This window comes from Haliaeetus leucocephalus, unplaced genomic scaffold, assembly GCF_000737465.1.
Source record: "Haliaeetus leucocephalus isolate CR32 unplaced genomic scaffold, Haliaeetus_leucocephalus-4.0 Scaffold536, whole genome shotgun sequence".
NCBI classification, from domain to species: domain Eukaryota; kingdom Metazoa; phylum Chordata; class Aves; order Accipitriformes; family Accipitridae; genus Haliaeetus; species Haliaeetus leucocephalus.
The window spans coordinates 3967880-3982148 of record NW_010972972.1 but is presented as its reverse complement, the minus strand read 5'-3'; the positions used below and the strand labels follow the sequence as shown (position 1 = coordinate 3982148).

The 14269-nt window shown below is 40.8% G+C and overlaps 1 protein-coding gene across 1 annotated transcript; it reads right to left on the bottom strand.

Annotated features, from left to right (window-relative positions):
• Positions 1 to 1516: 1516 nt before the first annotated feature.
• On the bottom strand, positions 1517 to 13947 carry ALG8 (ALG8, alpha-1,3-glucosyltransferase). Its single transcript, XM_010576580.1, has 13 exons — positions 13845 to 13947; positions 13103 to 13181; positions 11568 to 11761; positions 10124 to 10233; positions 9125 to 9192; positions 8448 to 8574; positions 7745 to 7848; positions 7512 to 7632; positions 7078 to 7217; positions 6120 to 6259; positions 4314 to 4411; positions 3179 to 3251; positions 1517 to 2077 (listed from the first exon to the last, which is right to left on the bottom strand). The coding sequence occupies exons 1-13, from the start codon at positions 13925 to 13927 to the stop codon at positions 1846 to 1848; spliced, it is 1569 nt and encodes a 522-aa protein (XP_010574882.1). The 5' UTR covers positions 13928 to 13947; the 3' UTR covers positions 1517 to 1845.
• Between the last annotated feature and the right edge of the window lie 322 nt (positions 13948 to 14269).

Here is a 14269-nt window from a genome sequence, read left to right as displayed (position 1 = left end):
CACTGGCTGCGCAGTGCCAGGGAGGCCGGTCTGTCGTTAAATTAGGGTTTTAATTAAGCCCTAAAATCAAAACCAATTCCTTTTCAGAGCTCTTCCTGCCAACAGATTAAAGACTAACACCTACCCCGTTGTTATTCTTTTTTAATTACCATAAAATCACATTAAACCCAGTGTAACAGTACCAGGATTGACATAACCATTAAAAAAAGACCCTTTGAACACATCACAGGTCCCAGAGGATTCCCAGCCTCTTTCCTAAAAAACCCACTTATCATTTAGCTTTTCTCCACACAGGAGGCGGCTGGGCTGTCACCGCTCCTTCACGGGAGATGTCAAAGTTGAGGCGGGAGTCATTGGAGGATTTCGGCTCGATGTGCAAAAGCACTACTGGAGAAGAGCACGGAGTGGTTTTTGCCAGGATATTACCATTCCCCTATGCAGGATGGCACCTATAGACAGATAAATACGAGCATTACGGGTGTCCAACCCCGCCCAGAACTTTGAGGCTTAGATCGAACGTAGAACAGAGGTGGAAGCTGTACCAAGGCACTGCCAGCAGTCACAGCAGCTAAAAAGAGCATGGCAAAGTAGTTAATGCAGTAAAAAAAAAGCAGGAGCTATGAGAAAGTAACGAAAACCAGAGTGAAAAAAGTCTGAACGTGAGCTCACTGGCTGTGAAAAGTTTAAATATACAAGCTTTGTGCTTATGCAAATGGCCACAGCAACTGCTCTACTACCCACCCACTGTCCTAACAAGAGCCACACTCTATTTTGGCACCCAAAATACTGAAAGAAGACACAGAGTGTAACCATCCCATGGGCTGACCCCTCTGGGGGGGTGTGTGTCACATTCTTCAACTAACATGGAAGAAATTTCAAGAAGTGCTGGGGGGGGCGAAATCCATCCCCTCTCCCCTCCCAGTTTCATGTGTCAGCGCTGGGCTCCAAACCAGACCCCCACTGTTAGAGCAAAATCGTTTAGGGACCATTCCATAGGGTTTAAAAAAGTACAATGATGAACTGCATCAAGCTGTAGGTAACTGCCATCTTTAAGGGTACGTGATTCTGCCAAGGCAGAACACGATATCCTTCCTCCTCAATTTACTAGAGGAACTGTGGACACATGGTCTTTTGCCACAGTTGCAGAGGTTTATATGAATTGCAAATAAATATGATTATCCAGCCACATTATCCCATACACATAATGGCATTAAAAAATTTCCTCATTTCAGAAGCATGCCTCAATCTGGTAATTTGGTCTACAAAAATCCATGTTAGAAGAATATTAAAACCTCTTTGCAAAGATTGTATGAAAGGAGATCAAAAGGGACACAGCTCAAGGGTTTGACAAAGCACCACAGGACAAGTTTCCAGCTGGACACTTGTGTGGGTGTCCCTCAAAAAGCAGGGCTTCAACATGAGGTAAAACAACCCACAAGAAATGCTCAAAACAAAAATATCAAGTTTTTAATTTACATATTCCACAGAAAGCAGTTACAACGCTCTCTTCTACACAGCAATGATCCCTTGTAATGTGCCACAGCGATTTTTATTCAAATATAAACAGTACTGGGAAAGCTGGGCAGGTTTTCCTCAGGACAGAAGTCTGGACCTCGTTAAGCTTCACAGTTTACCCACGGCAAGTGGCATCTCCATGTTGTTGTGACAAGCGCTTCTGATCAGAGGTATCCTCGTTGGGCAGTACAGAAGTGTTGGAAGAAAAGCTCCCCTCATGACGATGCCACACATATGCTGTGTTTTATCAAGAGTTGTATGTCCTTGTGACAACCCCTCACAGTGCCCGATAATCCCCTCAAACCCAGGACTGGTCCCAACACCGCAGCTTTACTCGGCCTTTTGTCTAACAGAAATTCGTTCAGTCAGGACAGAGACATAGAGTTTTAGCCAGGCGTATGTGACACCCAGAGCACAGTACACAGAGGTCATCAACAGAGGGATGAAAGGGAAGTGCCGTTTCCAGGGGGTCAGAGGAAATATAAATTCACAGAAGATTTCCAAAGGCACAAGTTGGACGAGGTAGATGGTTTCAAGCCAGTTAAGGAGAGGCCTCTCTCTCCTGTCAGAGGAATTAAAAAAATAGTGTTAAAATACATGATGGTAACTAAAACCAACTATTCAATTTTTCACCTATCACTGGTGACCAGTGCAAAAGTATCCCCCATTAGTTCACAATAAGGCTTTAAATAATAATTTAAAGTTTCAGTAGGAAAAAACCCAGCATGATAACAGAGTACAGCTAATTTCCTTATCACATGGCTTTTACACCAGGTTCCAAGATGCCTTGGAGTCTAAGTAGAAATCTCATCAGCTGCTCTGCTTCACCTCACATCATTTCAGTGAACAACTGAAAAGAGACCTTCACACACACACTGGTTCCACCAAAGCTGTTTGATGTCCAAAGACTGGAAATGTCAGATTTATCTTAACCTCTTCCCTCAAGCTTTCTGTAGGATGTACTATGAGCCAATCTCTCTTGCAAAGGGAATACAGGCTTATAGCATTTCTGACATCCTTCAGTACAGCTTGGTTTTGCCATGAAAAGTTTGGGAAATAGGAAAGTGGAGACTACAGGGGTTATAAGGATAAGTGCTATCTTTGGTCAAGTGGGTAACAGATCAACAGCCTGTAAAAATACACAGGACAGTCTGGGCAATTACATGTTCTGTCAACCAAGTTTTTGCAGGGGATGTTGACAAGTTACAGCTTCTAAGTGTATGTTATTTGCAACAACCTGTCCCTTCCACACATTAAAATACTAAGCACTACTGCAAAAAAAAAAGACAGTAATATTTATAACTCCTGGTAAACAGTCTCCAGGTAACTCACTGTAATAACTGCTCCAATACTGAATTAAATCCTCACAGGCTACAACACTACAACTTTGTGCTTGAACAGCACATCAAGCAGGTGGGGATCTACAGCCTGCAGGGACTAACTGAGCAGCTGTCACAATTCAAACCTAACAAGGATAAGCTATAATAATCCTAACTTAAGCCTTGCCTCCTGAGAACAGAGACAGCAGCATCTTTTGACTAGTAACACTTCAGTTTGATACTTCAGCATTGGTTTTCTGTGCTGTTTGTCCCTTACAACACCACCATTCCCAGTAGACAGAAGAAATGGTTTTGTTCTTGGCATTGGGAACAAGTTTAATTACCTGAATAGAGATTTCAATGAAGAGAAGCTATAAACAGTAAACAGCAGCATAAGCAGTATTTTAATTGGAAGTTCTGAAATACAAGGAACATAACACACTTTCAAAATTATAAAATCCTTTTGCCACATAAATTGCAGTATCTTTAAATCCTACTAGTCACACTTGTATTGTCCAACTTAATTATTTTCTCCAAACAGAACTAAACATTTTACTGCTTAGGACATTTAAAAATAAGCATAGATATTTACTAAAGCAAATGCCAAGCATTTGCAATACACTTGCTTCAATTATCTATAAACATACTGAACACACTAATTATAATTACAATTTAAGATAGCACTGCAAATAAGGTTTTTCTATCCAAAAGAAATCCGAAATCACTGGGAAGCTTAGAACAAAAGTGACAGCCAAATCAATGCTATCTACTTCTAGGCTGCAGGCTAGATAAAAATTAAGTAATAGAGAAGGCAGAAGAAGTTTCTCATTTCTAAAGGCAGCAGCTTCACTATTGCAAATAAGCGGCATTATCAGACCAGAAGGGCGTGAGTGTCTGGATTTGACCTCTCCCAGAAGGATGACAATCAATACAGTGTCATAGCTATGATGGCCCAGGGTTTAAGTGAAGCAAACAGACTCTTAATTAATTGAAAGGGGAGGAGGGGGAGGAAGGAAGGAAGGAACAGCTTTTGGTCACAAAGACAAATCTGTCCTACACATACTTCATTTAACTGATGCTGCTGCGTGATTTTTTTTTTAGTTTAAGCACATTACCAACAGCATGATGTAGCAGCTGCCAGGTTTGTGGTTTCAGATTGTCTTTATCACTTTTGCTTCACATGGTTATGTTAGACAGGGGGAATTTTCTAGAACTGTGGCAGAATGAGAGATAACAAATATTGACTATGACAATTTCCCATCTCTCTTTCAATTTAAACCCTGTGTCTCTTCTACAGCTGCTTAAACCAACATTTCTTTTCACTAATTGAGAGTTTGTATTTATGGAAACAGGCTGACATGCAGCCTCTTGCAACTTCCAACATATTACATAAAATAATCCAAAATAATTACCTGCACATCGTCTCTGTGAAAAAACGCAAAGCAGCAAGATGAAAGCACAGAAAGTAAAACACTTTACCTGGTGGCGTGAACAGCAATGGGAAAAGTGAGAAATGCCCTGTTGTTGTCAGAATCAAGTAGATGCCAGCATCCTTTGCTCTCTGAACAGACAACAAGCTAAAAATGACAAGAATTTGTTATGCTTTTGTCTTTTAGCAAAGAAACTTAATTTCAGCAAAACACTACACAATTCACAAGAGACTGAAGAATAGGTCAAATAGAGTTTCATAGCATGCCAGTCCCTCCAGACACTGGACCTGTGGTGAAGTTTCCTGCTTCCATGACATGTGGCCTTAGAGATAAAAAATGCAGGAGAAAAATCAGCCAGGAAACCCTCCCAACAGAAAACCACACACCCACTGAACACACACATCAGAAGGGCCTGGAGTTTTCTACAAATGGTCTTTTTCCTTTGCCAGCTGGCTGCCAACATTGTCATCCCTGCTTCGCCTCTTCCCTTTTGTTTTTCCAATGCTAATTCCCCACCTCTCACGAGTCTCAATTCAAGAGTTTAAACATCACTAAGTCTCAAGGACTTAAAAGAACAAGGAAAATACAGTTTGTAGCAATACTGGTCAGGCAGCTTATGAACTATAGCCTCACTTCTACCCTAAATCAGGCATAAAGTCCTTTCAGTAGAAATTGTGTATTGGTCTTGTCAAGCATAGTGCAGAAGGTCCCTTTCCTCAGTTGGCTCCTGAACAATCTACGTAGCTTTTTAAATATGAACCACAGCACTCATCAAGGCTTGAACTGCCCAGCAGCTAAAAGGCTACAGTATTTTTGTATTTGTCCCTGCCAGAATAGATCTCTAAACTTAACTATTCAGAGAGAAAAAGAACTAAATCAACTACAAACACTTGCCAAGCTTGAGTATGACAGCAGTGTCAAATGCTTCAAGCCAGGCAAACCAATTAAGTTTTCTCTTTAAAAGGCAAAGCCACAAGACACACAACGAATAGGTCTTAGACTTTTTGGGTGTAATGAATGTACTGCAGAAATGCAGTAATAACAGTGGGGGAAGGAAAAGGCCTAGGAAAGCAGCCTGCTTTTGTCCACCATGTCACATGGGTGAAATGTTTCATCAAGCCCGCTCCCAAGCTGTCACTGAGAAAAGGAGGCTTCAAGGGGAAGCTAAATAAATTCTTTGAAGAGCTGTGGGTCCACATGCAGCCTAAAGTCTGAACCCCATTCTTTCACAAGCACAGTTTGTTTTGGTTTTTTTTTTTTGTTTTGGGATTATTTTTTTTTTGCATTATTCTAAAAGCCATCAAGCATCTGAAACAAAACAGAGATTCTCTGTATACTATGCATCTTAACACAGCTCAGCATTCAAAGAGACACAAAAGAGTATGCAGTGGGAAGGCCTGCGTGTCAGACTCCTAAACTGATTGCTTAATCATCCCAACACCATATGCTTCTGTTCTTCCGATCATCCGTAAGTTAGTACAAAGCTCTGCTGTGCCCCACAGAGCTGATACAGGAATTGGCTACTACCAATAAAGCTCTACTTAAAGCTTCTGTCTATGCAAACTATTGTAAAGTATATGCTAGTATGTCATAAAAGATACTGTTCATTTAACACCACACCAGTTTCCTACATATGCTATACTAGCACCAGCACATTCTATTGCAAAGGCAGCCACGTGTTATTGTGCCTGAAATTAATCTACTTGAAGGGCACTAAAATTTTACAGCTTAAGGCATTCTATAGACACGTTCATTTTCTGAAATATACTGAAAACAAAGCGATCCTATTTGATGATTCCTCAACAAGTGGCTGCAGGTTCAGTTTGGCCAACTACTACGTACGAAATTCACTTACCTTAAAGGCAGAATAGCAAGGAGTATTGCTTTTTCATGCACGTGCCAGCCAAACATGAAGGAGCTCAACGCACAAAGAACAAGGCACTGCAGAAAGCCTCTGGGCCCTTGAGGTTTAAACCAAAGACAGAAAACAGAGGGCTAGAAACAACAGGCAAAAACAGGACTTCAGTGAAAAGTCTGGCAATCCTGAACACAAGCCATTGTCCAATGAGAGTTTTTTCAATGTTAATAAACACCACTACACCCAGGTTGTGCTTGTGTGGCACAAGCATTATATAGCACTGGAGGAACTGAATCTCTCTGGATGTACGAGTAGAGCCTTAAGGACTTCATCAGTATAACAGGAGGGAAAAAGTAGACTGAAAGACTACAGCCAACTCCCTGTTATTTGTGTTGCAAGAACTGTCTTTGAATCTAAGCCACCAAACTCATTTTATCAAAGTTACTACATAAAGGTGTTGAAATAAAGATTTCCAGTTAAAGGCTAGGTGCTCATTAGAGAAAGACTCTGTATCCAAGTAATTACTTATTGAACCTTCAATTCTTTGCTTGTCACATGAAGAACACTATGCTTACCTGTAGCTTATGGTGTTAGGAACACCGTAAGCTGCCCAAACAGTTCCAATGGTATCTCTACTCGCATCTTAGCTCAACTCACTTATTACAAAAGGTTACTACTAGCTCAGCATGCACAGTGGTTTTGATCCAAGACTGCTTTTAATCTCTTAACTCTTCTAGAGGTGACACAGGGCATGTTTTTAGCCATACTTGAAGAAAGTAATATTGTGTATCAAGAAAGACATTAATTCCACATTTATCCTAATAATTGGTTTTGTTTTTAAAGAAAACTTATTTGTTGCCCTGGAATTAAAATTCATGTGAAGTGCATGCTAATCAAATAAAATCTACAGGGGACAAAACACCTCAAGTTTCCAAAAAATATTATTTGTTCTTACCAATATAGATATGAAAGTACAGATTAACGTTGCCAGTGGAGTCACAGAAGGGAGGACAGTATGCTGAAATTCTTGAACCAGCCCTCCTGTCATTGAGGCTTTAGGAATTTTTGTGGGATCAAGAAAATTACACCTTAAACCTAAAAATAAAACATAAAAAAGCACAAACTGATAAATGTTAATGAAGAAAATTAAGTAGCTAAACTAAGTACATGGCCAAGTCTTTTCTTTCTCTAAAGGACAGCAGAGAGGAAAGATTGATTTCTGACCTACTGCTGGAAACTTATCATCCACTGGATTATGTAGACAATCAGTGATTTAAGGCAATCCAAAAATGTAATGCATTACCTGAATTTCAAATGGGGAAGGAAGACTAAAATCCAGAGAGCTCTATCTGCATTTAGGCACCATATAGAAAGATTAGCATACTGTACCAAAAATTGTTAGTGCTTTATCCATGGCATTGTACAAAGCCCAGAAGTTAGGGGCCCAATAAGCATGGCAGAGGCCTCGCTTGAAAGGAAAAAGCCGTGAAATGACTTGAGGCAGCTGTCCCTACAGAAAACAAAAAAGAAAGAAATGGTCTCTTTAGATGAGACATGGTTTATATTTTTATAACAATTTTCTAACAGTTCAGGGGAATGACAGGTGAAAAGGGGGTTATTACCAATACTATGAAGGGGCCCAGTGAAAGAGCAGAAACAAGACAGACAATCAATCCTAGAAGAGTTACATGAAGCAAGCTGAAACTTCTCCACTTCAGGGATCCATCTACAAGAAGCAAACAGATTATGAAAGCAGTTACTGTTACAAGTGGAGAGGAAGACAAAAGATTCCACACTAATAGTGAATTGTTAGCACCTATCTAAAAAGAAACATACAGCCTTTTACATCAATACATTCAGTTGCTTCCTTCAACAGTTAGTTTGCATTTACTTTTTCCACATTGCAGGTCCTTCATTATACAAACTTCCAGTATTTTCTCTTTCAAGAGAAGCACCTTCTCTGTTAATGTGAGGAAAATCAAACATGTTTTTCATTGCTAAGAAGTGGAGAGAAACTCAAGGGAGGACTTTGAAATAGCTTCTGATGCTAAAGATTTCATAACCGGAATAATTCTTACGGCTTCAAACTGCCACCTGCAGTTTGTTCATGTTGGTTTTTCTTAATAAAGAACTCAAAACATTAATTTTACAAAAATACATAAATTTCAAAGATCTTTAAAGATCTTACCAACCCTGCTATCCAAGTTGAATTTTCATTTGACCCACAGCTGTTTCATTCCGATGGTATCTGCATGTCTCAGTCTTCCCCAGACCCCATTAATTAACACAATCCCCCAAAAGGGAGCAAGGAAAAACCCATCTTACCTGCATTATTTGCAGTAAAACAATAGGATCGCAGCAAGTAAATGCCATATGCTGGGGCCACATACACGTAGATATGTTTGAAATGCAGAAGAACAGCAAAAAGAAGAGCGCCTTCCAGGTATCTTTTCTAAAGCAAAAACAAAACAAACCCCAAGCTTTTCTACTTGTTCTCCCTTTGTAATAACTTTTAATGGTCCTCTATTGTATTCTTAAAGTGACAGAACATTTATCATAGGCATGAAAAACAAATGAGTGTTTACATCAAATTACAAACTCAGTAGTGTTATGCACAACAGGTATGGAGAAGGACACTATGTCATCACATGATACTTGGAAAACTGGGATAGGGCCTCACCTCCCCACAGCTTCAGAGGTCCATTTTCTAAGGACTAGTGACTTGGAAGAAGATAAGATGGCAGGAAACCATGCTACGTTGCTGAGTTGTAACACAGAATTTAGCTTTCGCAGGGGGAAATGCAATGCTGCAGCATCAGCAAGCAATTATGGTGAGTTTCAAGTTCTGCTCTTTCCCCCAAACTAAACAAGTAATTAGACATCCATCTTAGCACCCCTCAACTTTGAGCTGCTCCCAATACCTTCAATATGAGCAGCTCAATGAAGCTAATTAATGCACCTAAAATACATAGTGACAAACAGAAGAGCCACTCGAAGTTTACCTGACATAGTCGGGCAACAGAAAGAAGCATCAGCCCAAACAGGAAGCCATTGTACTGGAAGTGAATATCTGAACTTGAGTCAAGAAAGGAATAAAGCAAGCTTTCTTTACTATTGGTCTTCTGGGGAAGACCCAAACTTATAAAAAATAAATTCAAATTAAAATGGAACTTAAATCAAGAAAATAACCTTAAATTCACTCCACATAGACACGAAGTCATTACTTAACCATATTTGTAAGCACAGATACAAAATCTACTAATAGCAGTACATTATCTTGATGAAATGAAGCATAACAATCTGACCACATATGTATCATGCAACTTGTATGATATAAACCAAAACAAATAAAAGGTTCATTCTCCACTTTTTGAACTTTTAAGTATTAGTTTCTGCCTCACATTGGTTAATGGATGGAGACAGCAGCCCTCACTTATCACCTACCACCTGTAAGCAGGCAACTTAAACAAGGGCCAGGACAGAAAAAACTAGTTCTTCCTATAAAATAGTTTACTGTTGTTTTCCCCTTTTGTTCCCTCCGCAGCTAGGTCAATGCACATTATGTCAATACTTTTCAGAGTTATTTTTATATCCTCTTCAAAAAGCCTTGCTAATTCTCATGTAACATTAACCACATAAAGCACTGCTAAGATTTTCCTTGCCATGGGACAAACTTAGAACCACACCCTGAAAAAAGATGCTCTCTGCTAATAACTCTGTAGGCAAGCAGAGGAGCAGCAGCCAGCAGGAACAGGCATGTTGCTACCAGACTGGTCCTCCTGCAGTTCTGGCAAATTGGACCAAAAACTGAACGATTTCCAGTTTGCCAAATAATAACTAATGAGAAGATGAAGTTATTCAACTAACCCCAGGAACAAACAGTAGTGTTACTTGCAGTGATAGTAGTAATAATATTCATGGTTTGTACCACATGCTATAACAGGTTATTAAAAAAAAACCAAACCAAACCACAAACAACCCTCAACAGTTTGAAAGGATACGATCCACAATTAGCAACCCAAAATTCCACAAGAGCAGAACAGCAAGAATAAATGTTGGTTTTTCCAGGATATCCTTTGCAGCTCGTTTCCCATCTACACATCTGCAGCATCTGAACAAGAGCAGAAGAAACAGAAGTCTTAATTGAAATGGCCAACAAAAACATTGTTGCTTTTAAGAGTTGAGAAGTACACTTAACCTGAAGAAAACTGTTTTATTAAGATGGAAGGCAACGATAAAATTCTTGTTAAATTCATCAAGAGAAGACAGTGTCATGAATAAAGTTTAGTAAAAAAAGGATTTTAAATTTCAGTAGCTGTAGTATGTTCCACATGCTAAAGCTTATGTTAAGTAACTTAGTCTCAGGTTCAAGTCTCACATTCAGTAATAAGTATAGTTGTCATAACCTGTTTGCTATCAACTTCTCATGAATGAGCAACGTATTGCTACATCTGGAGGCAACATACCAAGTTGTATTTAGGGCCCTCAGTAGAACATTAAACTCTTCATGTCCCCCCCCGCCCCAATATTATGAGCTATTTCTGTTGGTTAAAAACATCTTATTACTTCTCGGTGTGAAGCCATATGGTCCATATTATTTTTGAAGGTAAGGTTAGATCAGTTTAAGAAGTTGTGGATGATTTGTTGAAATACTATTAGTAGAGCCATTTTAAGAAAGCCATCTCATTCATACATCTTTGAGTCAGAACAATAAAAGGAAAAAAGACACAATGCAAAACTAGCCCATTTCAAATAAAGTAAATAAAGGAATATAGGTAGTGCTCCAGTGCAAGAGAGCTTTCTACCCAGATTTTGAGCAGACAGAAGAGAATGAGGGAAGACTGTTACAGCCAAATTGTTAAGGTAGGCAACATATTTCTCAAAACACCTGCCCCGCACACACTCTTTAGGTGTAAGATAAACACTTCTTCACAAAGTCAGGGCACACTGAAAACATACAATCTTAATATTGTTAAATTAGACTTGGAATAATCAGTTTATCATCAAGAATACCAAAAATACTGGAGCGACTTTGCATATTTGATGATACTGGCATTTTGTCACAAGTTTCCTTTATGCTTCTACTCTAGAACAACAGAATAATAAGAAACATAACAGGAAAACGCAGTTGGGTGCACACAAACTCTCCTGCAACTCCTGCAAAGTGAACCCAGTGACAGAAACAAAACACCTATAGCATGTGAAACAGCAGCTAATGTCTGAATGCGTACAAATCTGATCACATGTACAGCAACAGCTTCTCCAAGAACAAGCCATCTTGTGTTTAGCAGCGTGTTCCAAATTTCTCCCTGAAGAGGTTAAAGCAACTTTGATATTTCCATGCATTTACAAGCTTATTCATACAAATTATTTGTTGTTACTCTAGAAAAGGTCCATATACTAATGACTACCCACTTTCCCTAAAATTAGAATATTAAGACTTACTCACGAACTGCATATATGAAAAGGATATCTGTAAAGATGACAGAAAATCTTTGAAAGAAGATGGTTGCGCGACTGGTGTAATTTAGATTTTCTATAACCAGCATCTTGGGGTCAAAGTACTTGGCAATGTGCGAAAGCGCATATTCAAACCAAGCAAAAAATGGTGGATAATCCAGGGTCCATTCAGAAGTTGCCTAAAGACAAAATAAGATTAAATATGTTAACACAATCCATGCTGTTTACAGTTCTTCAGGTACAGTTCATCACAGTAAATCAGCTGATGTATTTTATCTCAGTAGCCTCTATTTAACAGAAACTACTTCACAATGAAGTAGCCAGCTGTATCATACTGAACATGATTTGAGCTGTAATACTGGTAGAGGGATGGGACATCTCTTGATTAGTAGAAAGAAATGTCCCATACATTTTGTGTATCTGCACCTAACCAATATATAACTGCCTGTTTTTTATATATCAGCTTAAGAGTAATAAGGCCAATATTAAAAAATCGCGATAAAATAGCTCACAGTGAATATTGGTCTACATTAGAGGAATCACCAGCACAGTCAGCCTTGCTACAGCCTCAAAAGTGATTTTTACTCATTAGTCAACAAGTTTTAATTCTAATAAGACCTTATTAAGATCAAATAGTATTATTTGATCTTTTCCCATACAGACCATTATTATGCCCTGACCAACAATTAACTCGTTAGCTGTGGAAACAGGAGAGGAGGAAGGAGGAACACAGCAGGTTGAGATGGGGTATATTTGTCAGTGTGCATGTTCCCAAATGCTTACATTATGCTGCTAAAAGGCATCCTATGCTTTGGCACTGGGATCACACTGGCATCTGCAGGAATTTCTTTTACAGTATTAGACCAGCCTGTCAGAAAGTTCTGAGCCACACCAATTATTTAGTCCTGGATACACAGTTCCCAGACACTTATGTGGAAGAGTACTAGAGACTGATATTTACCCCAGAACTCAAGGAGATATTGTGAGACAGATTAAAACCCAATTGTGTAGGCTGCGTCTATCATCAACTTAAAGGTGATTCATCTAAATTAAAATCAATGCATGCTAGTAGCACACCAGCAGAGGCTCAAAACTTTAATACAATGATTGATATCATAATGTATAGACCCATTTATATGATTCATTCTTTATCATGATAACTGTGTATCATTAATGACAAGAGTGAAGACAGCAGCAATTTAAGACCACCATGCAACTTGCTCCTGCGTTACACAGCCTTTCTAATAACCCATGTGCCTTAATTGTCTTTTCCATTTCACCTTCGTAAGTACTAGCAGCTTCCCCAGACACTTCTCATTTTTTAACTAAATGCTACACAGAGCCAACAAATCATGACTGGTATGTTTCTGAACCACTGCTATACAGCTGCCAACCATCAGTATCCATGATGTTGTACATTCTGCAAATAAAAGCTTTTCTCCTCTAACATTCACATAGGCTGACATACCCAACATGCCTGTAATTTATACACAGCTAAAAAACCCCAAACACATACTTACTTCATAGTACCACTGAGAGAGGGGCAAGTTGTGAGTGATGGCAAGCCAATTCCTATGTACTTCAAAATCTGTGGAATAACTACAGAAGGTTTATGTTAAGAGTCACATACTTAAAGGAAAAACATTTCAGAGCACACTACCACAGGTAGATTAAAAGGAAACGTACAATGAACAGCTCTAGGGCAGCTTCCAAGACTTGGACCGAGTAACTCGAACAGTAACAAAGATGCTCCATGAATTTTGTGCCAAGGACACATACAGGCAACTATAGGACCAGAATTATTTATAGCTCGCCCTTTCCTGACATGTAATGCCAAAACTCCACGTTCTGACTGACTTTTTAATAGCAATTTAATTTTTTTTTTTTCCTGGAGGAAAAAATCTACAGCGCCTTTTAAAATTAAAAAAGCGTTTATGTTTTAAACCCGCCCCAGCTCCCCCGAAGAACAACCGAGCAGCACTGGCCGTAAGCGCCTTCAAACACTTCGAAACGATTCCCCACCGCCGAGAGGACGAGGAGACAGCACCAACCCGCTCCCCACAACCGCCCGAAGGAAATACGGCCCTTCAGGACACCAGGGCCCCCTCAGGAACGGCGGCACCACGCCGGCCCCTGCCCCCCCTCCCCATCCCCGGCCGCCCTGAGGGGCGGTGGACGCCAACCGCCACCCCGGGCCGGGGGAGGCTGACAGGCCGTATCCCCCCTCACGCACACACGCACCCCCCCAGGGAAGCTCCTTACTAGGCGGGGATGAGGAGGCACTTGAGGAAGGACACGCCGAGCGCCAAGGCGCGGAACCAGCCGCGGCCGCCCGCCGCCGCCATGTCGCGCCCCCCCTCGCCGAGCTGACAGAACCGCCGCGCATGCGCCGTACGGCCAGCGGCCCGCCGGCAACGTTTAAAGGCCACGGCCCCGCCCACGGCGGCGGGTGCGCATGCGCCGTGCCGCTCACCCCCCCTTCCCGCTCAGCCACCGCCTCGGGCGCAGCACTGCGCATGCGCGGGAGGCTGCGTTGGGCGGGTGGTCTGTGGGGAGGGTTGATCTGCGTGAGGGGGGGGCTTGGGGTTCAGGAGTGGGCTGGTGTTGGGCCTGAGTGGTGTGGGGTTGGGCCTGGGTGATGTGAGATCGGGTGGTGTGGGACCAGCAGTGGGGTTGGTGGTCCTGGG

Coding starts and splice junctions, on each gene's coding strand:
- ALG8 (XM_010576580.1), bottom strand. CDS start 13,927: ATGGCGGCGGCGGGCGGCCGCGGCTGGTTCCGCGCCTTGGCGCTCGGC. Junction 13,182..13,844: donor TGCCTCCTCATCCCCGCCTA/GTAAGGAGCTTC, acceptor AACCTTCTGTAG/TTATTCCACAGATTTTGAAG. Junction 7,218..7,511: donor TAAAGCACTAACAATTTTTG/GTACAGTATGCT, acceptor TTTTATTTTTAG/GTTTAAGGTGTAATTTTCTT.